Consider the following 26,904-nt stretch of genomic DNA (forward strand, 5'->3'; position numbering starts at 1 on the left):
TTTGGCAATTAATGATGTTGCCTAAACGGATTTTAAACCTGTTTCCAGGTATTATAACAGATTTTGGTAATTTTGTATTAGTTTCTTGTTAGGATGTAAAATGTTTCATAGGTTGTTTTTACTTTTAAGTACTTGAAGGGGTCGTGTACCCCAATGGCATATGCCCACAGCGGGTGGTGGTGGTGAAGTTCTAAGTTATTAATTATTGGGTTTTGGGGATTGTAATGAGATTGCAATCTGTAAGAATTAAAGAAAGCCTACGATTTCACAAAGAGAGAAAAAATATATATATATTTTATTTATAAGTTGACCTTTAACCCTATACTACGACCTCCAATTTCTCGCCCACGCATTAATGGCCCACTCTGAACGTCGTCTGCAGCCCCATTTCCAGCTAGCCCAATTCCAATAATTCTATTTTCTAATAAAAGTGGGATATAAAATTTCATTCCGGAGATTGGTATTAACGTCCGTCTGTCCCTAAAAACTTAGCTAGGAATTTTTCGTACAACTTTTTCTTCTTCTTCTTCTCATTTCTTCTCCCATCTAAGAAAAATTCTTCTCCTGCTTCATTTTGGTCGTGCGCTCGCTCTTTTTGGCCCCCGAAATTCGTAAGGCCAAAAAGAAGAAAAAAGGCAATGAGATAAATAAACATGTTGGCAGCATCTTTGGACCTCTAACTTGCTGGGACCCCTTCGGGCTTTCTTCTGATTTGCTAGTTTGGTTGTACTCCTATGTTCCTCCTATACTCAAGACTGCAGCCTTAAGGAGTCTGGTGCTCAATTTTAACAGCGTCTCGCGCAGCACGTTTATTCCCTGATGGTAATACGCAGCGCCCTGGTACCCTTAGGTATCGTCGATATGGTATCACGAGAGGAACGAAAGAAAAAATTGCCAAATTATGATCCCAAATTGGCCCATTTATTTTGCGGGAAATCAAGAAAGATGGATTCCTTTGCCTTTAATTTTGACTATTTTTACCGCCATATTTTCAATTACCTAGCGATGGGTCTTTGAGCGTAAGTTTCTGAATTAAGTAGGCATAACATAAGTGTGATCGTAACCTTATAATACTTTGAGCAAGTATGGGTCTGCTATGAATATGAAGGGGCATTATTCATGCTTGAAGAATTAAGAGAGAGGTGAAATGGAATTCGTGAAATTTATGCGGCAATGAAAGGATTTCACCCATAGTACATTGCTTACGCACTTACCTTTGGAAGGGGATTGTTAAATGCTGCCGCCTAGCGCTATTTAAAATTAGAAGCTATAGTTCTTACGAATTAGCTTCTATTTTAAAGACACAGATGGCGTTGTCGACGACCTTACTGAGGATGCTGGGAGAACTTCTTTGCGTGAATTGAATTTTAAAATAAGTAGAAATAAAATTAAATTAGTTTTTGAAGTAGTTTTGAGTTCCCCAAATTATGCCACTATCAAACATAAACATTCAAAGATTAATAGGGCCATTAAAAGCCATGGATAGGTCAATAATTTTACCTGTACCTCTTGGTAAATGTCTCTTAAAATTGTTTTAAAAATCTAGAAAAACTTTTCGAGATTCTAATCTGATTCTGGTGTTTTACTGCTAGCCGTTTTTGTGGGTTAAAAATACGATTGGTCCTTTTCGGAACGAATAAGAGATACTATAAATTTTTTGGTGTACCTAGAAAATAAGACTCGGGATGTTTTAGCGGTGATAAGAACAATTTTTGATGACTGGAGGGATTTTTTTTTATAACTCTCGAATCGAATGGAGCTATTAATTTGAAGTTTCTCATCCTAGTAACCTAAAGAGGGCCTCTTTTATATTACAGAATTTTGTGACAATATAACGTCGTTAATTTTAAAATATATCTAGTCAAACATAAGGGATAACTAATAAAATTCGATAAACAGGGTGTTCTTTGAACTATTTTGAGTCGAAAAGGTTCTGTGACATTTTGCTCCAAAGGACACCGTTTTCGAGTTATGATTGACAAACCGCTGACTTAATGGGTCCCAGTATAATGATGCTCAGGTTAACAAGCTAAATTATATACATATATATTATCGTAATTAAATTTGAAATTAGCATTTTAAACTCTTTTTACAGAAAACTTTATTTTTTTAAAAAAAATATATTGTTTATTTTTCCTAAATTTTTAATCTTCAAAATTTTGGAATCTTTTTTTTTACCATCTCCGGGAACACGTTTGCATTTCTATAGGCTGTTATAAAATGAAAATACAAAACACCTGTTGAATTATTTCGCGTCAAATTGAAAATATGTTGTTATAAGTAAATTAAATATTCACTAAACTTGATTTAATGTTGTAAATTAATGTTGTGTAGGAAAACGAAAATGTATAGTTAAAATTACTTGTAAAAATATAATGTAAAAAAGAATTTTTGTAAAACATGAATAGATTTTTAACCCTTTTGTGTTATCAATAACCATCAGTCGCCAAGCAGTCGCCGAGAAGTACCGGAGGGTCGAGAGATAGCCATCAGTAGCCAAGCAGTCGCCGAGAAGTACCGGAGAATCGAGAGATGGTTCTTACCATCTCGGAGATTTTCCGGCCTTCTCATTGGCCACCTCCGGCCTTCTCATTGGCTGCAAAGAAATCCATTTTCAAGTCCATGAAAAAGTATAAATAGAAGATACTTTTCTTTAAAAAAGACCAGATTACTTGAAAACCGCTTGTAACGCAGTAGCCCACTCAGAAGGGACCCACTTAGAAGGGATAAAAATAAAAAGATGAATAAAGAACTTTACGGCGTAAAACTTAGTCGTTTCTTTCAAAAATAAAACTTAGAAATTTAGAGCGGGAAATAGCATTTTTCAGTCGGTGCTATATTCCAATAAAAACAATCAGCTCTCCCAGCTTAACACTTTGAGCACAAAACTACATGGTGCCGAAACCCGGGACCACGAGCGAAACAAATTGGACCATTAGAAACAAAAAGAGAACAATTGAGCAAAAATTAAAAAACAATTTCGCGACGCAAAATAAATAGCGGAAAATACGCGACGCAAAATAAATAGCGGAAAATACGCGACGCAAAATAAATAGCGGAAAATACGCGACGTAAAATAAATAGCGAAAATTACGCGACGGAAGAAACAAAACCGTAAGAAAAAATATCCGAATTTCCTTAAAAACAATCGGAAAGAAATAGAATAACAGTCGGAACTTTAAAATGGAGACGCCGGAAGAAAGAACAAAGAAACGGGACGCAGAACGCGCTAAACTGAAGACCTCCCGAAAGGTTGTTCGCCAACTTGTTACCAAATTAGTCACGGAAATAGAAGGGCTACTAACCGGAACAAGCTGCCAAATAGAGGACGTAGAGGATGCCGTAGCATTACTTCAACAGAAAGAAGAAGCGATCATCCAATATGACGCGAAAATAGAAGCGTTATTCGACGACGAAAAGGAACAAGCCAACGATACCCTCAAGGCATACGAGTATCGGGACAAAATCACGATCACAATAAGGAAGGCCAACCGCCGGATCAGTAACATCAAGGGAGCCGTCGCTACCAGCAATTCCAGCTCGAGCGGAACCATAATCACGACTGGATCAGCGACATCATCGTCCCAAGTTCACGCTAAACTTCCAAAACTGACCATTAGCAAATATGGAGGAGACTTCACCCAGTGGGGCAGTTTTTGGCATCAATTTTCAATAGCAGTGGACAAACAAGACATGAGTAAGGTCGAAAAATTCACGTACCTAGAGTCTTATTTAGTTGGGGACGCCAAAATGTCTCTTAAGGGAATGTACGCGTCTGACGAAAACTATGACGAAGCGATTAGAATCTTAAAAGATAGGTTTGGTAGGCCGGATATGGTAAAATACATACATTTGAACATTTTAAATAATTTAGAACCAGTTACTAAGGTTGGGGATTTGAGGAGTCTGAGAAACTTATATGATCAGTGCGAAGTTAACATAAGAAGTTTAAAATCGTTAGGGGAAAATATCGCAGAGTGCGGGACGTTTTTATGCCCGAAGCTTTTAAAATGCTTGCCCGAAGAAATAAGGCTTGAGTATAGTCGTACTAGAAAGCCTGATGCCGACTGGAATATAGTAATGTTATTAGAATTCTTAAAAGATGAATTACAATCGAGGGAAACTTGTCAAGTGTTGGGAGCTAAATCCGTCTCAGAAAAACATGGTGGTGCTAGCTTCCAATATAATCAGAATCAGGATAGGAATCAGGATAGGAGATCTCAATACCCGAGAAATACCACCTCGGCCCTTTCGGCAGGCGTAAATTATCGCCAGAACCCATCTAATCAAAATTATAATCAAAACCGTCGGGAAATCCCACAATATGAATATCAGGATAGAAGGAATAATGTATACTGTATATTTTGTGAAGAAACCACACACAAAACCGCCAATTGCGAAAAATTTAACATAGAACAAAAGAAAAATTTCATAAGGGATCAGGGTAGATGTAACCTTTGCCTTAGGAGCTCGCATGAAGCCAGAAATTGTCATGCCAGATATAGAACGTGCCTAAAATGTAAGAAAGGTCATAATTACGCAATCTGTTACCAAAATCCCGCAAACATTGGCCCAGAAAGGAAAGAGGAAACGAGGGAAAATGTAGAAACTAACGTCAATGTAGGTGTAGCTTCAATAAATATAGGAAAATCAGAGAGAAAAAACACAACAGTTCTCTTACAAACAGCCAGAGCTATAGCGAAGCACCCCGAAGAAAATCATTTAGGGGTAGAAATCAGGTGTTTCTTAGATTCAGGAGCCCAGGCTTCCTTCATACGGGAAGACATAGCTAGAAAATTAAACTTGCCCATAATAGGTGAAGCAAAAATTGGGATCAACAAGTTCATGAGCCGAGAAATTTCAGAACACGTTAGAAATAAAGTGAAAATCACACTAGAAAACATAGAGAAACCTGAAGAAAGAGTAGAAATCGTCGCCATAGAGGTTCCCTTCGTATGCAATTCCGTAACCACCTTCGATTGTGACGAAATAGAAGATTATATGAAAGACAGAGGATGGCAACTAGCCGATAAATCAAATAACGCGGCGCCAATACTGGGAGATGGCATGGAATTGTTGATAGGAGGGGATTTCTACTGGGCAATAGCTTCGGGTAGAACGGAAAGATTCGGACCAAAGGTAGTGGCCATAGAAACAAAATTAGGGTGGGCCGTACAGGGACCCGTAGATTCAAACGGCCAAGGTGGCATAACTTCTTGCCCAATATCAGTAATGAGGGTTGGAGTTGTGGAAAAAGAAACAGACAAAATAGTTAAGGGATTTTGGGAATTGGAATCCATTGGGATAGTTAGCGAAGACCCCAAGTCAGAACTGTTAGAAAATGATCAATGTATCCAAAATTTTAACTCGGAAATAAAAATGAATAATGGCAGATACCACGTAAAGTTTCCGTGGCGGATTGAGAAAGAGGTGTTACCTGACAATTTAGAGATAGCGACCAAACGCGCCAACGCTCTAGTACGTAGGTTTAAGAGGGACCCCTTACTATACGACGACTACAAAGCCGTCATTGAGGAACAGTTGAAAACTGGGGTGGCCGAGGTAGTTGAAAATCCAAACGAAAAACCAGCAGGTACCTTTTATCTCCCCCATCAGCCGGTAAAAAGAGAGGCAGCAGAAACGACGAAATTACGCGTGGTTTTGGACGGTTCATCCAGCGCTAAGGGGAGCCCTTCTTTAAATGACTGCTTGGCTTCGGGGCCAAACTTAACCCCCGATATTCTCTTGTTATTGTTAAGATTTCGATTGCACAAGATTGCCTTTATTGCAGACATAGAGAAAGCTTTTCTCCAGGTAGCCTTATCAGAAACAGAAAGAGACTCAGTAAGATTTTTATGGGTTAAAGAGGGGCCAAATAAACAATTAGAAGAAAATAAATTCGTAACGTTGCGCATGGCTCGCGTGCCTTTTGGGATAACCTCCAGCCCGTTTTTGCTAGCTTCATCAATAAAATATCACATACATTCAGTAGAGGGGTCAGACAAAAATGCCGTAAAATTAATTGATAGGGATCTTTATGTGGATGACCTAGTGAGCGGAGAAAATAATGTAGAAGCAGCGTTTACAGTTTCTATGGGAATTAATGAAGTAATGAGTACCGCAAGCATGCGATTTAGAAAATGGCAGACTAACTCAGCGAGGCTCAGAGAATTATGGGGAAATACAAAATCAGAAAATGAAGTCCCAATGTTTGAGGGAAAAGATGCCCCGGAGGGAATAAAAGTTTTGGGCTTAAAATGGAACCCCAATTCAGATACGTACTCTTTTGACCTCACGAAGTTAGTGGAAATATTCCAAAACATTAAACCAACAAAGCGTCACGTGATAAGTGCGGTAGCTCAGATCTTTGATCCAATTGGGATCTTGGCACCCTTTACCATAAGGGCAAAAATGCTATTTCAAAAATTGTGGGTTGAAAAGGTCGCGTGGGATGAGAGATTAAGTGAGCAATTAGAGGATGAATTTATCAGCTGGTGCCGGGAATTGCCCAGCCTGAGACACATTAACATACCAAGGCATTACTTCGATAGTTACGCCGACATTCAAGAGCTTGAATTACATTGCTTCACGGATGCCAGTAAGAGCGCATACGCCGTGACAATTTATGTGAGATACGTTACGCAATCAAATTATGTAGGGGTGTCTTTAGTAACATCTAAAGCGCGCGTGGCTCCACTCAAGGAATTATCTGTGCCCAAACTAGAACTAATGGGGTGCAACTTGGGGGCTAGGTTAACGAACTATGTCAAAGAAACATTTAGCGAAAAATTAGTCCGAACCTATATGTGGTGTGATTCCACGATAGCACTATATTGGATAAGAGGAGCAACGAGCATGTGGAAACCCTTTATCTCGAATAGAGCAGCCGAAATTCAAAGGCTCACTAATATAGACGATTGGCGACACTGCCCAGGGATAGAAAACCCTTCCGACATCCCGACTCGGGGCATAACCGCGGAAAAATTAGCAAGTAAACAGCTGTGGTGGGAAGGGCCTGATTGGCTAAAGAAACCGAAATCAGAATGGCCAGAAGACAAATCTAGAGAAATTAAAATAAATGCAGAAGAAATTGAAAAAGAATTAAGAAAGACAATAATGGTCGTAAACTGTCAAGAAAAAATAGGGTTGGATAAAATTATAAACCTAGAAAAGTATAGCAATTTGGACAAATGCTTGAGAATAACTTGTTATGTAAAAAGGGCTTTCAAACAAAATAGAGCAAGGGGCCCCATAACAGCTGAAGAGATGGTTCAGGCAGAGATAGATTGGGTAAGGTGTGCGCAGCAAAAAGACTTCCCAAATGAGTTAGCAACAATTAAAGAAAATAAGAAATTAAAACCATCAAGTAGCTTAGCCTCTCTAAACCCAATAATGAATTATCAAGGTCAGTTATGTGTAGGAGGGAGACTCGATCAAACAGATTTATCATTAGAGTTAAAGCACCCAATAATACTAAACGCTAAACAACATTTGGCTCGAATGATAACCCAAAGATCACATTGTAAAGTATTACACAATGGGGTGCAAGACACCATCACCCAAGTAAGAGGGCGATATTGGATAGTAGCGGGGCGCCAGTTAGCCAAGAAAATAGTGAAAGAATGCCTAATTTGTAGAAAAGAAAATTGTAAGGCGGGGGACGCACCTACAGCCCCATTACCAAAGGATAGAATTGAGCAGGCACCTCCATTCCAAATTTGCGGAATAGATTTTGCTGGGCCATTGTATATAAAGGGACCGTCGTACTATGAAAATAATAAAACGTTAGACAAGGCTTATATATGCCTGATCACCTGCGCGGTCACAAGGGCCTTGCACCTAGAATTAATGCCCTCACTATCCACCGAAGAATTCATGCTAGCTTTTAGGCGAATGATTGCTAGGAGAGGGATACCTCATACAATATACAGCGACAATGCCAAAACGTTTGAAAAAGCAAACAAGGACCTTCAATCTGTCTGGAAAAAACTGAATGACGCAACATTGTTAGAATATTTTGGAAGGGAGGGAATCAGATGGAAGTTTATTGCCGAAAGAGCCGCATGGTGGGGAGGGTTCTATGAACGCCTCGTAAGATCAACTAAATCAATCTTAAAAAAGGTATTAGGATCAGCCAAATTAAATTACCAAGAATTAGAAACCACCCTTGTAGAAGCCGAGGCAGCGATAAATTCTCGTCCCATCACTTTTGTCTATAGCGACACTCGAGATCCTTCCCCCCTATCCCCAGCACAATTCTTGATAGGTCAAAGAATCACGACACTTCCACCTCAAAGGTTCACGCAGACGAATCAAAATTCCAATCGTGAGCTACTCACAAAAAGATTAAAATATAGGGAAAATTTAAATGACAAATTATGGAAACGGTGGCAACAGGAATACGTGTTGCAATTAAGGTCCGCGCATCATACGGACTCGAAAAAATTAAATGAAATACAATTAAAGGACGTAGTTTTGGTCCACCAAGATAAAATACCAAAACACGTTTGGAAATTAGGAGTTGTAGAAGAAAAATTAATTGGTAGAGACCAAAAGGTCAGAGCTTGCATAGTTAGAATGAGCAATGGAACTAAATTGAGAAGGCCTATACAGTTACTATATCCAATGGAGATTGGAGAAAACAATGTTTAAAAACGCAAAATAATGTAGGTCAGTTAAAATTACTCTCGCTTCGTCACGTAATTTTGTGGGGAGTGTTGAATTATTTCGCGTCAAATTGAAAATATGTTGTTATAAGTAAATTAAATATTCACTAAACTTGATTTAATGTTGTAAATTAATGTTGTGTAGGAAAACGAAAATGTATAGTTAAAATTACTTGTAAAAATATAATGTAAAAAAGAATTTTTGTAAAACATGAATAGATTTTTAACCCTTTTGTGTTATCAATAACCATCAGTCGCCAAGCAGTCGCCGAGAAGTACCGGAGGGTCGAGAGATAGCCATCAGTAGCCAAGCAGTCGCCGAGAAGTACCGGAGAATCGAGAGATGGTTCTTACCATCTCGGAGATTTTCCGGCCTTCTCATTGGCCACCTCCGGCCTTCTCATTGGCTGCAAAGAAATCCATTTTCAAGTCCATGAAAAAGTATAAATAGAAGATACTTTTCTTTAAAAAAGACCAGATTACTTGAAAACCGCTTGTAACGCAGTAGCCCACTCAGAAGGGACCCACTTAGAAGGGATAAAAATAAAAAGATGAATAAAGAACTTTACGGCGTAAAACTTAGTCGTTTCTTTCAAAAATAAAACTTAGAAATTTAGAGCGGGAAATAGCATTTTTCAGTCGGTGCTATATTCCAATAAAAACAATCAGCTCTCCCAGCTTAACACTTTGAGCACAAAACTACAACACCCAAAAAATTAGGGAAGGTTTATATTTACTCTTAAGTCTATTCTAGAGGGCCGGTAGGCCCTTCTAGATAAGAACCCACACCCTCCCGTTATGTTAAAGAAATAATTCACAGATTTTAGGCTTAGCGTCCCATAGAAAAAGCATGGGACTTTTGGTGGTCCACTCCATCGAATAACTCAGAAACTATTGCGAAGTTAAGGTTCGGAACACTTTTGAATTATCAAGCAACTATTGAATGTTGAACTTCTGAAGTTTGATTAAGAACAATTAAGTCTAAGTATTTTATTTTAATTAATTTATAAATCATGGTAAAACCGTTACATATATTACACTGTTTGCATATCATTTTGTTCAGCCTTTATCGGGTTTGTGGTGCATAGGATAACGCGTCTGCCCATGGAGCAGAAGATTGCAGGTTCGAGTCCTGGCAAGATCGGTGTTTATTTTTACAGATCTTTTATTCAACATAAATGAAATAATCCTATAAATACAATGCTAGGATAATTTTTTTTGTTAAGAAGTACAGGCTTGTGGCATAATGGATAACGCGTTTGCATTCAAAGCAAAACATTGCAGGTTCGAGTCTTGGAAAGCTCGTTGTCTATTTTTAATGAAAAATCCTAGTACATATAAGGGAAAATTCTTAAATAACAAACTTTCAATGAAATGTGCGCGTGCTGGCGCGTGGTTTAGAAATAACTTTTTTTTTAAATCTATACAAAAAGGTCAACTAAACTTAATGGAGTCACCAACCGCCTTTTTATATGAATTAATTTACCACCCGCCTATGAATTGTGAATTAATTTACCACTCCCCTGCAAAATGATTTAAAATTTTAATCTTTCCCATAGAATAATGAGAGGCACTTAGAGTGAGCCAATATGCTCACGAACATCTTACTGGAACATCGAATTAATGACGTTTGACAAGCATAATATTATTTTTATAATAGATTAATACAATTAAGGCTGAAGGAACAGATATTATATAAAAAAGACTTGGTTTGCCCAAGCCTAAAAAACAAAACGATAAGAGTTTTTCCAGTTGTCTGAAGCGCGGATATTATTTTTTTCTATTGAATTTTAAAGACAATCCGTATTTTACTACTCTTTAGAATTTAATTCAATTACCTGATTTTACTGCTAATGGATTAGTTTCCTATAAATTAATTCAAATAAAAAATTACTTATCTCAGATTTTTCAACAACAATTCCATTTCCTTAAACATTTTATCATACATTTATTATTGGATGGATATCGTGTAAATTTAATCAAATTGACTCTTTCTTTTTTAATTTCCGAAAGGTTTCAAACACATCAAGTTTTCGTAATGTTGTCAACTAAATAGCAACTCAACCAACACTTCTAAAATCTTCCCCACAAGTACTGATATACACAGTTCAATAATTGTGACTGTGCTTAAAGAGGAAACGAACCCCTTTATCAAATATAAGAAAGGTGATAACAGGCCCCTTTTGTATTCGAAAAGACCGCATATAATACATTATTAATGAGAGTATTATTTGAAAATGAAAGTACGTTCTTCATTGAAAAGAAAAAATTTCATGATAAAATGTTTCAGGAAAATGGAATTGTTGTTGAAAAATCTGAGATAAGTAATTTTTTATTTCAATAAATTTATAGGAAACTAATCCATTAGCAGTAAAATCAGGTGATTGAATTAAATTCTAAAGAGTAGTAAAATACGGATTGTCTTTAAAATTCAATAGAAAAAAATAATATCCGCGCTTCAGACAACTGGAAAAACTCTTATCGTTTTGTTTTTTAGGCTTGGGCAAACCAAGTCTTTTTTATAGAAAGGAAGAGCTGTCCTATTATGTCTGTTCAATTTTTTGAAAGCGAAACTACCCAAAGAAAATACTCCCACATTTCAACGCATGTTCGTTCGTTCCCTCGTTAGCCAGGCTGCTGCCTAAAGTGGAACAAAATGAGCAAGGCAATTTTAAACCCCGGGCCCTTTCCCTAGTATTTGTTTTTTTTCCAAGGAAGTGGCGCCTCCAGTGATGAAAATTGGTACTAAATGTAGATATTACGAAAATATATAATAACTGAACCAGGCTAGGAAATAAGACAGGTTTACAGGTCAAAAACCAGTTTATTAATAGCTGGGACCACTTTTTTTATTCAAAACGCGAGGGTCACTGGTCCCAATGACTAGTTGATTAATTCCTACTTTTATGAAAAATTGATATGGGGACCTCTTTAATTATTTTCATTTTAACATAAATTTCGACTCCAGGAGTCCAGTTGTGTATACAACCCTAAGCCGAGAGAGATTTTTTTAGAAGAGAGAACGACCACAAGTCCTGGGACCAGTAGAAAAATAAATAGGGGAAGGGTCACTGGTCCCGGGACCAGTTTCATATTTAAGACATCAGGGGTCACTGGTCCGGAGGACTAGTTCAGAACTAAACCTTATTTCCAAGCCTGAACTGAACGGTATATGACACTGTCAGCAAGCGTTCTATTATATCAAGGTCATACTCATTCTAAATTTAATTTCAAAGTGATCGTGTGCAGGGGGCTGTGTGTTTACTTCTGGTATATCAATGCCATCTTAATTTTTAAATGAGATTTATTACTAAATTTTTAAATGGTCCTCTTTAGATGTTACTAACCTAATGTTTTAACTAATTTTTAATTAATTAATTAATTAATGATATTAAATTACTTTGATTTAAGAAAACCGTTTATTTATACGTAGGCCTGCCAGGAAACTCGTAACAATAAACCAGAAAACCCTTAATCTCCCAAAGTATTAAAAACTGAACTTCAATTAACATTTTTTCGTTTAAAAAAATTGGGAAGGGTATACAAGCAGCCTATCTCATTTTTTTTCTTCTTTCTTTCATTATATCCATACATACAAGTTAGAAAAAAAATTATATATATTCTTTTAAAACCAAGTTAAATAGAATTTTAAGAAATTTATTACGAGTTTAGGCTTAGCTTCACTTGGCTTGATTTTAAGTAGAAAACGCCCGAAACCCGGCAAAGTCTCGCGCGCGACATCGTCTTTTTTAATGGCCGCCAATTGTCTACTGATTAATGTCTGTCGGATATTTTTTTTTAAATTATCTTTCCTTAATTTCTTGAGTGGGTGGTAAAAGGGGGCGGAGTGATACCACCTACCCGTTTATTCCTATCCCGATTGGTTCGTGTATATACCGGCGTGGGAATGGGCGGGCTTTATTTACATTGGCGTTGGGGGTCAAATTTCAAGGTCAAATTGAGTTTCTTTTTTTTTAAGTTTGAGATTAATGGCGAGGCTCCTTGGTAACGCCAGGCTCCCTATTATGATGGAAATTATCGTGTAATAACTTTCATCCCATAATATTCTCCGACGCGCTGTTTAACCTTTATATAGTCCTTTCAAAGTAAGCGATCTTCAACATTTTTTAACAAGTAGTATTATACCGAACATGATGGCGACTGACATAACGTTATGGGTTATTTTTTTTATTATATAGGGGCTGTCAAATGTTAACGTGAATTTGTGTTGTATTTTTTTATCATGTTTTTAAAGCACGAGGTGTATAGTGTGTCACGTGACCAACAGTTGTTAAAGCGCGCGCGCAATTTCGAATTTAAATATTATAACAAAGGCTTAACGAATATTTTTGATATTTCGAATTGTTAATTAATTGGAAAAGACATAAACGTTTTTCTACTGGATATAAGAAACTCCTAGGGCTATAAATTAATTAATTTTTTGTTTCAATTAGGCCTAATTAATTAACTTTCCATGGAACAATATATATCAGGCAAAAAAAAAATACAAAAACATCTCCTTTTCCTCGTATAATCAGGATTCAATACCAAACTAGAAAAAAAGGAAAAACATCTACCCCTTATTCTAAGAAAATGTTTCGGAATTAGTGGACGCACCCCTTGTATGGGAAAATATACATGTACTAAATATATATATATACCTGTACTCATGGGGAATTTTAGTTCAAAGAAAGGTTAGGTTTAGTCAATTTGGCAACATCAGGCCCAGGATGGCAGCTATACCGAGAGAGAAAGACAGAAAAAAAAAGAATTTTTCGCTAAAATTAATTTACTGGAGAGTTTTTTTTTTGTTTTTTTTTTCGCCCACTTGACAGACACAAGAAGTAATTTCGGGGGTGACCCGAGCACCACCACGTTTTCCTAAGCCTCGGTCGGTTATGTATATGCGTTATAGTTTGGATATTTTGCAGGGGGTGGTGATGTGATGTTTATTAAATATTCTCATGGTTTGAACTTTGAAGTGCAACGAGTGACAGTTTTTAAATTTCCCCGCGTTGAATTTCAATATTTTATCGATTAATTTTGCAATGTTTTTTCTTTTTTCTTCTATTTTCAGATGGGAAATTTTTTTAAAAAATGAAGCAAAGTTGCAAAACAGTCAATCTTCTAAATGATGAATCCCAACGGACCAACACGAATTTTATTCCAAGTCTGCGTAATAATCATTGCTTGATTGACTTGGGTTCGATTATGGAAGAAATATGACCAGAGTTCAAAGGTAAGAATTGCTCCAAAGTCGGTATTGACCGATAGACAATAAATCCAATGCCTACACAATATTTTACGTCATTCGAATGAACCTGCACAATCCATTTGTCGAATATGGATAACTTTTGCCTCAATTAAAAGGTACTCCCAAATGTTAAATGAGTTAGAAATCCTACAACCATTTCCCGAATTACTCCGAGTGACTTAAGTACTTACGAGAGATCGTCTAAAGTGTTTATCTTACTTAATACTTATTATTATTTGAATAACACCCTGTAGCTCCCTTGTAGAAAACCTTTATTATCGATAAGAATAAGTTTGGTATATACAATCTTTACTTACTCCTTTGAAAACTGGAGGATTTTCCTTCGATTCTTCTTCGATTCGATCATGGGGATCGACTTCGAGTGACCCAACCAAGGCTTACAAGAACAGAACAGTTCAGCGCCAAAGTTACTTTTAATTGAACGTGTTAGCAGTCTATAAGCCAAGATATCATATAGAAAATGGGATTTAAGCGCTAAAAGATAGGAATTTTCTCCTATAGCTAGAGTTTGCCTTCGAATCTCTCTCTCAAGGAGCGAAGGGCAAGTAGCTGCTCGCCAAGTATCAGAGCAAGCTGACTCTCCCCGAAACTTAGCGCTTGTCACCATCCGTCACCCTGTCATGAATTTTCGAATACTGACACGAGGGTGGCCCCTGATGTTTCCAATCCCTAAACCCCCTAGCTTCCTCTGCCCCTGCCCACCCAACCCTCTAGGCCTGCCCTAGCCGCCCCTGTCCTTTCCACCACCACCACGCTTAGCTCCGACTCGACAAGGGCTCGGTCCTCGGGAAATCTTAACTTTCTCCTTCCTGTTGGTGTACTGTATACGCCTTGGAACCACCATCACCACCCCACACGCTTTAAAAGTTAACTGTAAAAATCGACAAGTTGCCTATATAGATTCGCGAATGTTCAAGGAGTTTGTCTTTAGAAAGATGATAAGGGAGCGTTTAGTATTTTGAATCGAATCTATTTTGTTTGTCTAGGCTAGGGCTATACCTGGAAAAAGGTTATATTATGGTAACTTAAAGGCAGATTGATTGGGTACTCTTTATTTATTTATTTATTTATTTATTTATTTTTTTTATTAAAAGTTTATTTTATCGGTGTTTTATTTATTTATTTACTTATTTTGGGATACAGGATAATTTGGGATTTTGTTATATTTTTAAATTAGAGGACCATGATAGATGATAAGGTACGTCTCATTTATTTTTTATTCAAAGCTTATTTTTTGGTGTTTTATTTATTTTCTTATTTTGGGATACAGGATAATATGGGGTATTGTTATATTCTTAAATTAAAGGACCAGTATATATTTTTTTCCATTTTTTTTAAATTAATTAGAAATAGTATTTAATGAATATTTTAAATCCGATTAATGTATGTTTATCTTATAAATAATTGAGAAATTGGTGGGTTTGTTTGTTTGTTTTTCATTAACAGTCACAATTGGTTAATTTTCTAATTTGACATAAACTGAATCCGTGCGGTTGTATTACATCCTTAAATTATAATTTAAGGACCATTATAGATTTTTTTCCATTTTATTTTAATTATGAAGAGTATTTAATGAATATTTTAAATTTTGTTTAAATAATATCCCTGGTTATTATCTTAACGATATTTGAGTTAGAGGTTCGTTTGTATGTTTTTTTGTTGCAGTAGCGATTTATTAATTTTCTAATTTGACATAAGCCTGCATGGTTAATTGATATCAGTAATACTAGGGGTTCATTAGAAGTGGTTTGGTCGAGTTCTCCTCAAGGTTGGGTCCGAAGAATTTATTATTTTATAGGCTCTACCCGATTTCTTAAGATGGCGTTACTATCTCGGCTTTGTATATTTATAAAAACAAAACTCCCCAAATTGCCCCGGCAAGCGACTTCTTCTTAATTCGTGATCTGAGAAAGTTGAAAGATATACCCTTAAAGATCGAGGGAGGGAGAAGGAAAGGAGGGGTGATTCAAAATTTATACCTGCATGAAAACGAAAGGTCAAAGCCTGGTAATCTAAGGTCAACTAGGTCTAGATGGATCGTCTATCTCCCAAATTTACCTTCTTCCTCTCCAACCCCCCCCCCGCTCCTTGAAATTGGCCCCTCTAAGACGCCAATGGGGAAAAAACGCGACGAGAGGCAAATCACTCACTCGATGTTTTCCACTCCTAATAGAAATATATCCTCCCTGGTCTTAGAGTGAGATTGAAATTTAATTAATATGATTTTAAAATTAATCGTAGTTAAACTTACACGAAAGTGGATTTTATATTATAGTCGATTGGATTGGTTTTTTCCCTGATAAATGAAGTGGTTTGCCCCTCGAAAATGAAAGAAATAATTGCCCAAATACTACCCCTATTTATATTCTACCACTTGAAACAGTTCTCTTTACCCGCTATTTAAACAAGAATGTTTTTTTTCTTTGCCTTAAGCCTTGGCGTCGTTAAAATGAAATTTGATTTGGTTTTCTTTTTTCGTTTTTTTTCTGGACACTTATGCCAGGTGCTTCTTGGTCTGGGTCATCTCTCTTCCTTCCATAAATGTAGGGTTACAAATTCGATTGCAATTTCTGAGTTACGCAAAACAATTAAGTTAAATATCTTTAACAGGGTTATTTAAAACTAATCAGGGATCTTAAAAATAGGTTAGAAGGTCAGGGAATTTTATTTATAGTGGGGAAGATTTCCCTAGTTCGAAAATTAACGTTCCAGCGTCGCGAGTTACAATAAATATGTTTTAAAACCTAAATAAGTAAATAAATAAATAAAAGAGTTGACTTGTTTATAAACAAATTATTCTTAACGAATTTGCTTTGTAAACATTGACAACTTTTGGACTAATTAATTGAAATCACAGGAAATATTTACGTTAATACGCTTCAAGTTATTAATTACAATCTACACCAATAAAATATAAGCACGTTTCTAATAATGTGATCGTAAATTAGCTTTAGCCCCAAAAAATGCTAATTATCTTTACACTGTTGCTCACACCATTATAAAAATAATTACGGTCGCGTTATATAAAAAATTACGTAACTTGGCACCCATTTGCCACACACCATAGCATAGACATATCATAAATCGCAGTATACCGCATGCACCATGGGTGTACCAGTCGACTACCTACGCGCCTCTCGAAATACACCTTTCTAATTAAAGGATATATCGAGTACAATATGTAAAATCCTTCCTCGGTCCGCTTGCGCCACCATAGGTAATATTACGCCGAAGTCCATTCTTTGAAGTCATTTTGTTTGTTAATTTCTCTGATTGTAATTTCCGAATTGGTCCAATGGATTTTACTTGGAAAAACAAATTGTGAGCTCGCAAATTGCGTTGGAAGTCATTTTAAACAGGCCTTGGTAAAGTTTGACTTAGAAATATCAGTGAAAAGTGATGCGAAATCGTATGAATTTACTTCAGATCATGGATATCCGTAATAGTTATAGCGGGGCCGCAAAAAGCAATGGATATGAATACCAATAAAGTCTAGGGACGACGAAAAAGCGCAAACCGCCACTTACTTCCTATGATTATAATAAACTGTAGAAATCGGTCCTCCAGTGCATGGGCAGAAAACTCGGGCGCCTTCGCTAGATACTACTAATAATTGAGATAGCAATTTAACCTTATAGGAAAGGCGAAACCCAAAGCACGTCGTATCGTACAACGTCTGAAAATTATTCGCCATCCTCTAGTCTATAAATAAAAGAAGCTGCATGATTGAATAATTCTCATTGCGGTAGTAGCCTTATATTCCTATTAGCTTTATGCATTATTCTTATTAACTTTTTCGTAGCGAATAGTTTCAGTGTACACCATACCACGACGAAGCTCCCAATAATGTATAGGAGAATATTCGGGAACCGTACTCATTTTTTGGGATTTAATAGATGGTGCATGGTGAAGCCTTTCAGATTATGTTCCCTTGATTGCGTTGCACGCCCTAAAAATCCATGCTTTGAAATTAAAGAAGCTCTAGTTAGCTGCTCTATTATACCCCTGCTGTAAATTTAGTTTTCGGTGGATATAATGGGCCAGTTTTGATTTTTATTTGGTGGATAAACGCAACTAAATGTAACCTAGCTTGAGTAGATCCTGCATGGAAATGTCAGGGATTTTGAATATTTGGATCAGGGAAAGTCAGGGAGTTTTAAAATCGTCAGGGAATTTCCTATAGTTTTCTCATAATTACATCGCATGAACTAATATATTTATATGCTAATTTGGTACTATTTCATTTTTAAACCAATAAAAATAAAATCAAAATTAAAATTGATCAGGGAATTTTGAAAAATCCATGATAATCTATGAATGATGACGTTTGAAATTTGAAACATAATATAATATAATATATACAATTTTCCAATAACTATTTCATCCTCTTTTTCAAGATCTCCGATGAAAATATGATTATAGGCTGCATAATTTTCATCTTTATTATTATTATATCTGTATATAAGTTGGTTCTTCTTAAGGCGTTTCTCCGTCGTATATCCCTCTTTCAAAATCTTCTTCTTTTTCTTTAAGTGTAATTAATAGTGACGAGCCTTAGGGTGAATTTATAACTTATCATAATATCGAAAAGAGAGAGTATTTTATACCTTAAAACACGAAGAGTATTACGCGTGTGTCATTAAGAAAATGTTCATGCTTGCCGCGGTTATTAAGATTAAGAAGTTAAAAAGGGTTGAGAATAATAAAAAAATTTAAAAGAGATATTGTCCTGGCTGGATCTATCTAGCTTATAAAACAAACAAGGGCATCAACCCTTTCATCTTTTTTTCTTTTTCTTTTGAAACATGGGTTTTAAAATACACAGAAACCCCTATCTTTTAGCCACTTAGCACATCCGCTTCCATTTTCAACCTCACTCACGCAGGCATGAGCAAAGTGGTCCATGCGCGCAGACTGCGGGTTTTAACAATTTTTACACGTTTATTGGATGATGTGATATACGTCGAAAATTTTTATTTATGGAATTTTTGGGATTGGTTTTTCTTGATGATACTGTGTATGCTTCAGAAGGTCGTACATTTGAAGTGCAGAGAATTTTTATGTATAGACAAATTTGAAGGTACCCATGTGTTTATCCGAAAACGTGGTGGCGCTATAATCGTATCTTTTAAATTTCGCGCCAGAAATTTAGCACGTGCTCTACAAAATAGGCTTAACTGGTGCGAGTTCTAAATTAAGTAAAATTTATGTGTAAAGCTTGTAGAATACAAATTTCTTAAACTCATTTGGTGTTAGTGCAAAGAATAATGACATTGGAATGATCTTCGAACCACATTATATTTACTTTACATTGCAGACTTTCATTGTTAACTTGATAGTTCGTGTTAACTGCATAATTCAATAGAGTCATAGTTAGGTTACCTTTGTTTACGTTGAAGACTAATGGAAGAATGCCTTCAGAATAGATGGTTTCTGCTGGGATGGACTTTGTGTAGAAAACGTGAGAAGACCAGGTCGGATTGTGGCCGTCGCGAACTATCCTCATTTGTTAACTTCTATCTGACTACTCCCTATAGTTTTATCTATTTTTTAAGGATCTTCTTGAAAGAATGAAGGAAAAACTCCCGACGTGATGAACGAGGGCACCACCGATGAAAGATGGCCGGTGTCCCGGTCCCCGAATTCGCGTGCAGTCCCTCTCTTTTAATACCATATGTATTCTCAACAACACAACTGAACCCAAACCACACGTCTGCATGTGCCCTTTGTTTTCTCTTATTTTTCAACTTCACCCCAACTTACAACTTGGATAGACCTTATAAACTCACAGCGAAGATAAGATGGCAACCTGACCCATCTGACCCCCATTGTATTTATGGTGTGACTGTTTAGGTTAGTTCGAGCTTGATTAGGTTAGGTTAGGTTCAATGTGGGGTCAGTCCACATAACGTTTAATAATACGGACTCTAACTGGTAAATTTGACAAATGATTAAACCTATTTTGAATCTTTCTTGAATAGACCATTTAGATTATCTATTTGAAGAGAAACTAGACCATCTTCTTTGGTTATTTCCCTCGCGCCTATAAGAGGCAGTTCGACTCGTGTAGTGAACTCGGGCTGCTCGTGTGTTAGTTTCTCTGCATTTACATTAAATTTCGTTAAGCCTTTGTTTCTGAATTTTGAAATACACCACACTTTATCAATTGATAGTATTGTCACGTGGTATAAGGGTCAATCGCGCGTGAGGGTCGAAAAACACACATTTTTTATTTTTAGTATTGAATGCGCGTAAGTTCTTAAACCTTTACACCATTCTCTCAATTAATCAATTTACACTTCACTGGCGATGAAAAATTAAAGAGAAAATTTCGGCAATATGACGCCATAGGCCATTGTAATGGCGCATTTGTCTACGTCTTAAGATAGCCCGAGGCTCTCGAGCTACTACTACCTAGAATCGCTGGGGAAATCGCCTTTTTTTAAAAAAAGGTCGTTAGAACTAAGCCCGTGTAGAATTCAATTTTCGACCATGCAACTTAAGTATTTACCTATATGTTATGTATAAGTCGTTGGAAGACCCCCAATTGAGAGAGGCCCGCGCGGACCGCGATCACATTCTATGTCCTCAGTGTGTGTTTTTTTATTATTTTAAAAGGTCGATCCGGTGATGCCGCTATTTATTACGAGAGGCTACTGATAGATTCACTAACAGATAAAAACGGGTAAAGAAAAATTAAGGCTATGTACAACAGCCTTTTGGACCCTACAGGCTCGAGTCACGCGTTTACAAGTATAAGGGGATTGGCGTAAGCAAGAGCAAATGGGAGGAATAGAAAGTGAGGTGGTTACTGGAGAGGACGCTTCGCATCAGAGGACTGTCTCCCCCCCCCGCGGTAAAGGGAAAAATTCGCGTAGTTTTCGCTCTAATGTGCTGCCAGGAAGTTTGTGAGCCAAGCTACTTCAGAGAGTAAGGCTAGCAGTTCAGTTCAAATCAGCTTTTCATTAACCTAGCTCATGGATGGTCGGACAACGCTGCTGGGAGAGGGAAGGAATTTCCCCTAGGCCCCTTAGTAAAAATAGCGTCAGCACCCGGGAAAACCGATTACATTTTACCATCTCCATCAGTGACACACTTTCGGTTGTCTCTATTTGCCTTTGATATAAGTGAAATTGTTTTCGTAATAATTTTTTTTAAGACAAAAACACTTGCCATTCTAGAGACGTAATTGACTAGTCCCTCCCCTTTACCCCCTTTTGTAGTTTCAGTTCGCACTGCATTTTTGTTTCCATTTCTTTTTTCAGAAACTTTCAAATAAAATTATAAAATAGTTCAATTGTCACTTAGAAATTTGTCTTCCCAAAACGACATTATCTATTCTCTAATTTCGAATTGATATCCTAAATTTTCACAGAAAACTCGAAAATGTTTTTTCAAAAAAGGAATTTCCACGAAGTTTTTCTGTTTGAATTTATGTATTTGGTCCGAACGGGAACTATTTTTTCGACAAAACGAGTTGCTACCAATCTTTCTCTCTCTCTCGCTCGATGTATGCCTTAAATCAGAAACTAGTCCTTTGGCGACTTAGGCTGCCAGTTTAGATTGCTTTAAATTGGCGATACGCAAGAGCTATAAGAAAAAACTTCTCGAAAAAATATGGTTGTGACAGAAAAGAGTGTCGTTTCGATTTTTCATAGCCCCGAAATGTACACGCTCAGGTATATATATAAGACTGTCCCGGGGTTCAAACATATATCTAAGTATATACAATATATATAAACCTTTTAAAGAAAAATATATTTTTTCGTGGTATAACTTGGAATAACCTTTTTCTAACGTTTGAAGATTAATTGTTGGCCAAATTCTACGAACGAATAATGTTAAAATGTTCTTGTTCAACATTTTCTTTCGTTAAAAGTTATTTATTGTTTTTGAGATGTTTCAGTATAGTTTTTTCTTAACTTTCTTTAAACGCGACTGCGGGTAATGAACGACGTGATTTTTAATAAGGTATGATTTGATATATCGTGTTTTAAATGATTGATTGATATTATAGTAGTTTGGTTGCGACTTGTTTGAATTAAAAATTAACTGAAGTTTAAGAACGCATCCTTCAGTGTTTTTGAAAATACGTTTCGCAGGGTTGTCCGCAATTTTTGAATATTTTCTGCAAATTTAGTGGCTTTCTTGCAATGTTAGTGGCTTTCCTGCAATATTAGTGGCTTTCCTGCAATCTCAGGAGGCTCTCCTGCAATATTAATTGCTTTCCTGCAATCTCAGGGGCTTTCCTGCAATGTTAGTGGGCTTTCCTGCAATCTCAGGGGGATTTCCTGCAATCTCAGCGGGATTTCCTGCAATATTAGTGGATTTCCTTCAATCTCAGGGGCTTTCCTGCAATATAAAGAAATCAACAGTAATATCAAAATAATCACAAACTAATTTCAATAAATCCAGAATATTTTCGCAATACCATAAATATATAATTATAAATATATCATTAAAATTAAAAAATACTTCTATCCCTTCTTTAACCTCCGTTGACCTTTGGTACGAAAACCGTACCCGTAATAAATTTGGAAAATCTAATTTAAATTCCAGGAACTTGGTCCCAAGATATCTTAGAAAATTGGTGGTAATCCTCTTTGATCGGAATTCGATCTCTCGATGGCCGAAACTGTCGTCTCTCATCCATTATTAGCCTTTATACCGCCGAACTAAAGCTAATCCCGAGTTCCTCGTGATAGATGAAGCGACGGCCCTAGCTGGCCAAGCTCATCTCGCTGTCCCTGATTAAGCAAACTGGAGACGTCCGTCCAATATCGATTTAGAGTAGCAGAAACTGTAGATTGCTGTACTAGTCTGCACCGGAACGCACTCGACTGTGTGCACCCGGAATAGCGCGCCTTCGCGCTCGCGCTGCCCTGATGTGAATATGGAATAGTTTCGATTAATATTGTAAGCAATCAATGGGGTAGCTTTCAAGATCCCTAATGGTGAGTTATCCCTTTGATGACCATAAACCGAGGGGATAAACACTCCTAAGACTTTTAGACGCGTCTAATGTATTTTAATTTAATTTTTAAATGCGCGCGCATGCCCTCGTATGAAAAATAATTTTTAATTGCAAGTACGTGTCACTGTGGTGTTATAATACTATAATACTAGGTTTCCTCCTATACCTGCAAAATTAACCACCGAGTGTTGGACTTCAATTCTCGCTTGTCGTTCTTGAACTAGCTCGAACTGTAAGTCTCTTGTATCATGCTAATGGAATATATCTTTTAAACTTAATGAAAATATAGATATTATTTTCTAATAGTACATACTATAGGGGGAAAACCTCTAGATTATAGTATCATAATAATACTGTACTTTTACCAAGAGTGTCCTGTCCCTCGGGAAAGGTCCTGTCCTCGATTTCAATCCTTCCAGTTATATGGAGAATCACGTCCTACTTCATTTGAAACTCACTTCCGATTTCGACAATTGTCTCCCCCGTTCGCTAAGAGTGTATCTACTAGAAAATATCCTAGACTGTCTTAAACTAACAGACGTACTACGTTTCTCTCAAGCTCAGCATGCTATATAGGATTTCCAAATCAATCTTAGGCGTGTCATATTTATACCACCTAATCCCTCCTCCTCCTCTCCTGGAAATGACTTAAATTTGATTCAGTTTAATTAATTTTAATTCTATTTTAATAAATACACTGTAATAAATTAAGTCGAGAATCGTGTATCATGAAAGATACCAACCGCTTCTGAGGAGTAATGACAGTTCTCTATTACACTCTATGGGAATTTAAGATACGCTGCCATTATATTCGATGGCATAAATTTGTATTTATATTTTTAAATTTAACATAATTTCATTGGAAATTTCTTTAAATTCAAGTACAATTCGTAATTTAATTCATTAAATTTATTTTAAGCAGAGAAACTCGAGAAAAAATAAAATAGTTTTTGAAAAATTTGGGAAAAATCACACGTGTTTTTGCTTAATTTGGGAAAATCAAAATTAATTTGAAAAATTTGGGGAAAAATCAAAATTAGTTTGAAAAATTTGGGGAAAAATCAAAGTTATTTTTGCAAAATTTTGGGGAAAAATGAAATTGTTTTTGCAAAATTTGGGGAAAATCAAATTTTTTTTTGCAAAATTCGGGAAAAATTAAAATTGTTTTTGCAAAATTCGGGAAAAATTAAAATTGTTTTTGCAAAATTCGGGAAAAATTAAAATTGTTTTTGCAAAATTCGGGAAAAATTAAAATTGTTTTTGCAAAATTTGGGGAAAATATCAAAATTACTTTGCTAGTAAAAATACGAAATTTGTAGTTTGGGGTTGAGAATTTTGACTGTAGAGGGCGACCGCATCTCTGTCACTTATAGCCCCTTTGAAGAAAAAAAAACCTTAATAGCGTCTTACATATGTAAAGTATATGTATGTCCAAACTTTCCGCCTCCATCCCTTTTATGTTTAATTGCCGGACTTAACTAAACGGTCACTCAACGTTATTAATACGAATGCACTCGTAGTGGTCTCAGTTAGTAAAAAGCTTAGGGCGGACGTATACCTAACGTTACGTCTCGTAAGATTGAAAATAGTCCTTAGTATATTTTCCATTAAGAAAGGCGGAACCCCGTTTTAGTTTTCTCTTCCTCTTTTCCGCTGAAATAAAATAGTCATATAAGTCGGACACTTTCTCGTCTCTATGAAAAATACGGTTGTATTTCTGTTATTACAATTATTGGAAAGTGTTAAACCCCTCGGTTACTTCCCCGTCCTCCCCCAAACATTAAAGAGTAGCTTGTGCAATAAGAAAAGAAGTAAAGAAAGAAAAAAATATGACGAAAATAGACGTTGATGACGAGAAAATGCAAATGAACACCGATTGGTTAAATGATATATAGTTTCGCCCCAAAACGGAACTCGCGGTTGGTAGGTTTTTAGGATTGGAGTAGAGACTGAGTGGGGTTCTTTCTTATATATTTGGAACCATTTTTCCTAAGGAGAAACGCGAGTTAAGACCGTTTTTTGGTCGCGCCAATGACTCTATCGCGTGTCCTTTCCAAAAACCCCCTCTCTACTTTGCCATAAGTGCATTGTTAATGTTAACCTCAAATACGTTAGAGAAACGCCAGACGGAGTTCACCCATCCGAGTTCACTACATCTGGCGAGAGGCTGCCTCTAGCGGCGCTTCTTAGCGCCAGAGAAATAACCCAAGATGGCGGGTGACCTCTCTCGCCCTTGAGGTGTTTGCTCCTCTGAAAGCAATTTATGGAACGGTCCATAAGGATCACGAAAATTGGGTGATAATTATGTGGATACAGAAACCAAATAACGGTACACGAGTCATCCGTCATTCGAAATTTAATTTTAGAAAATTAATATCCGTTTAAAGCTAAGCTTGGTATGCTTTTGTTTGCCTTACTTATCATGGGAGTTAATATACACTTATGAAATTGTAGATTGTAGAAATTACCTACATGTACATGGTCTTAGCTGAGAGCAAAAGTGTCGCGTCTTCTTAAATGCCTTATCTTGGCCCTAACCTCCTCTTTTCATACCTGTAGCAATATTCATATCATGTAAGAGTTGTCCCCCGGATCTGATAGGGTCAGTTGTGTTCTGAAGGGGAGGGAGGGGGGGGGTTGCAAGTAGTAATTCCGTAGGGCAAGAACCAAGAAAATTAATGAGATGACGTGAGGGTCTGTATGATTTCCGTTTTGTTCAGAGGGTAGGTATATACACTGACTGACTGACTGACTGCACGCGCGGCTTGTGTTTCGTTCGCCAGGGACCACCCTTTGCCAAAGTATCCCCTGTATCTTTAGGTTAATGAAATTTCTATATTCAGTGGTAGGCCTATTACATACATTGCCGCGATTATGAATAAATTAAATTATACCAAAAATATTAAACTTTGATTTTGAAATCTCGTTAAACGTAATTAAAGTGAGAAATTAACATATGGGAATTAAATTTTAAACGAAATGGGATACAGTCCCTTTTGGATCTCATTTAGGAATTTTATTTTTAATTACGAGAATTTTAAGATAATTTAGGCCTTTTTGGATAATTTGGAAGTGAGTTTAGCTAATTCGAGGTCATATTTTACATCTTCAAAGGCAATTAAACCGTTTCAGATCATTTGGAGACCTTTCTAGGTCATTTTAGGCCAATATTTTACATTTTCAGGGGCCATTTTGAATAATTTTGGGCCTTTTTAGATGATTTCACGGTCATTTTGTTATTTAAGAATTTAAAATCAATTTTATAAAAAGTGAAATGAATTTCGCAGTATTAATGCGTAAATTGAATAAATTCGTTGGTGGTTCAGTCCCTTATATTTTGGCCAATTTGAATTCCTTATAAGTAGAGTTTTCTTTTCGTTTTGGTTGAATTTTTTTTGGGGGGGGGGGGCTAGCTGGTGTGTTGTGGAAACGGTATTAATTTGGCGACATGCCTTAATGGGAGAATTTTCGTCGGCGGGGATTCTAAGATCATTTTTCATTTCAAAGCCAAAAAGGAAAATGAAAAATATATTAGTTTTTTGAATACTTTGCCATTTCTCTCGCATATACATACGCGCTGAAAATTGAATTTTTTTCCAAAGATGTGTTTTTTTATTCATATATTTTGAGGTTTAGAGATTTTGGTGCGAAGCTTTCAATGATGATTTCGGGTTTTCGACTAGAACTTTATTTATTTTTTATTTTATTTTAGCGATGAAAGAAGCAACCTTAAAATATATATTAATCATTTCAAATGTTAAATTTAATCTTACTAGTCTCTCCCTTTGCCTAAGACGTTCACGGTTAGGGGTAATTCATTAAATTACTAAGCCATCCATGTCTGGTTGGGTGTTTGGGTGGGAGGGGGGCTGTAAGTTCAATTTGGTTTTATAGTTGTTTATCACTTAAAGATTTAACCATGAATAATTTAGCTTTATTGGGGGAGATTACGTAAATTGATGCACATGGCGTTTTAGATTAATTTTTTA

General features: G+C 36.4%; 2 protein-coding genes across 2 annotated transcripts in view; both read left to right on the forward strand.

Moving 5' to 3' along the window:
- Positions 1 to 3,183: 3,183 nt before the first annotated feature.
- Positions 3,184 to 8,652, forward strand: LOC149709819 (uncharacterized). Its single transcript, XM_089860743.1, has one exon. The coding sequence runs from the start codon at positions 3,184 to 3,186 to the stop codon at positions 8,650 to 8,652; it is 5,469 nt and encodes a 1,822-aa protein (XP_089716869.1).
- Positions 8,653 to 13,766: 5,114 nt separating this feature from the next.
- Eph (Eph receptor tyrosine kinase) overlaps positions 13,767 to 26,904 on the forward strand; it is a 316,120-nt gene continuing 302,982 nt past the window's right edge. The window contains exon 1 of the mRNA XM_089857914.1: positions 13,767 to 13,905. The gene's annotated coding sequence lies outside the window, so the exon portion shown is untranslated. The remainder of the gene's footprint in view (positions 13,906 to 26,904) is intronic.

The sequence above is a fragment of the Phalangium opilio genome, unplaced genomic scaffold (genome assembly GCF_054372755.1).
Source record: "Phalangium opilio isolate 3A_F unplaced genomic scaffold, DU_Popi_V2 ptg000011l_1, whole genome shotgun sequence".
Lineage (NCBI taxonomy): Eukaryota > Metazoa > Arthropoda > Arachnida > Opiliones > Phalangiidae > Phalangium > Phalangium opilio.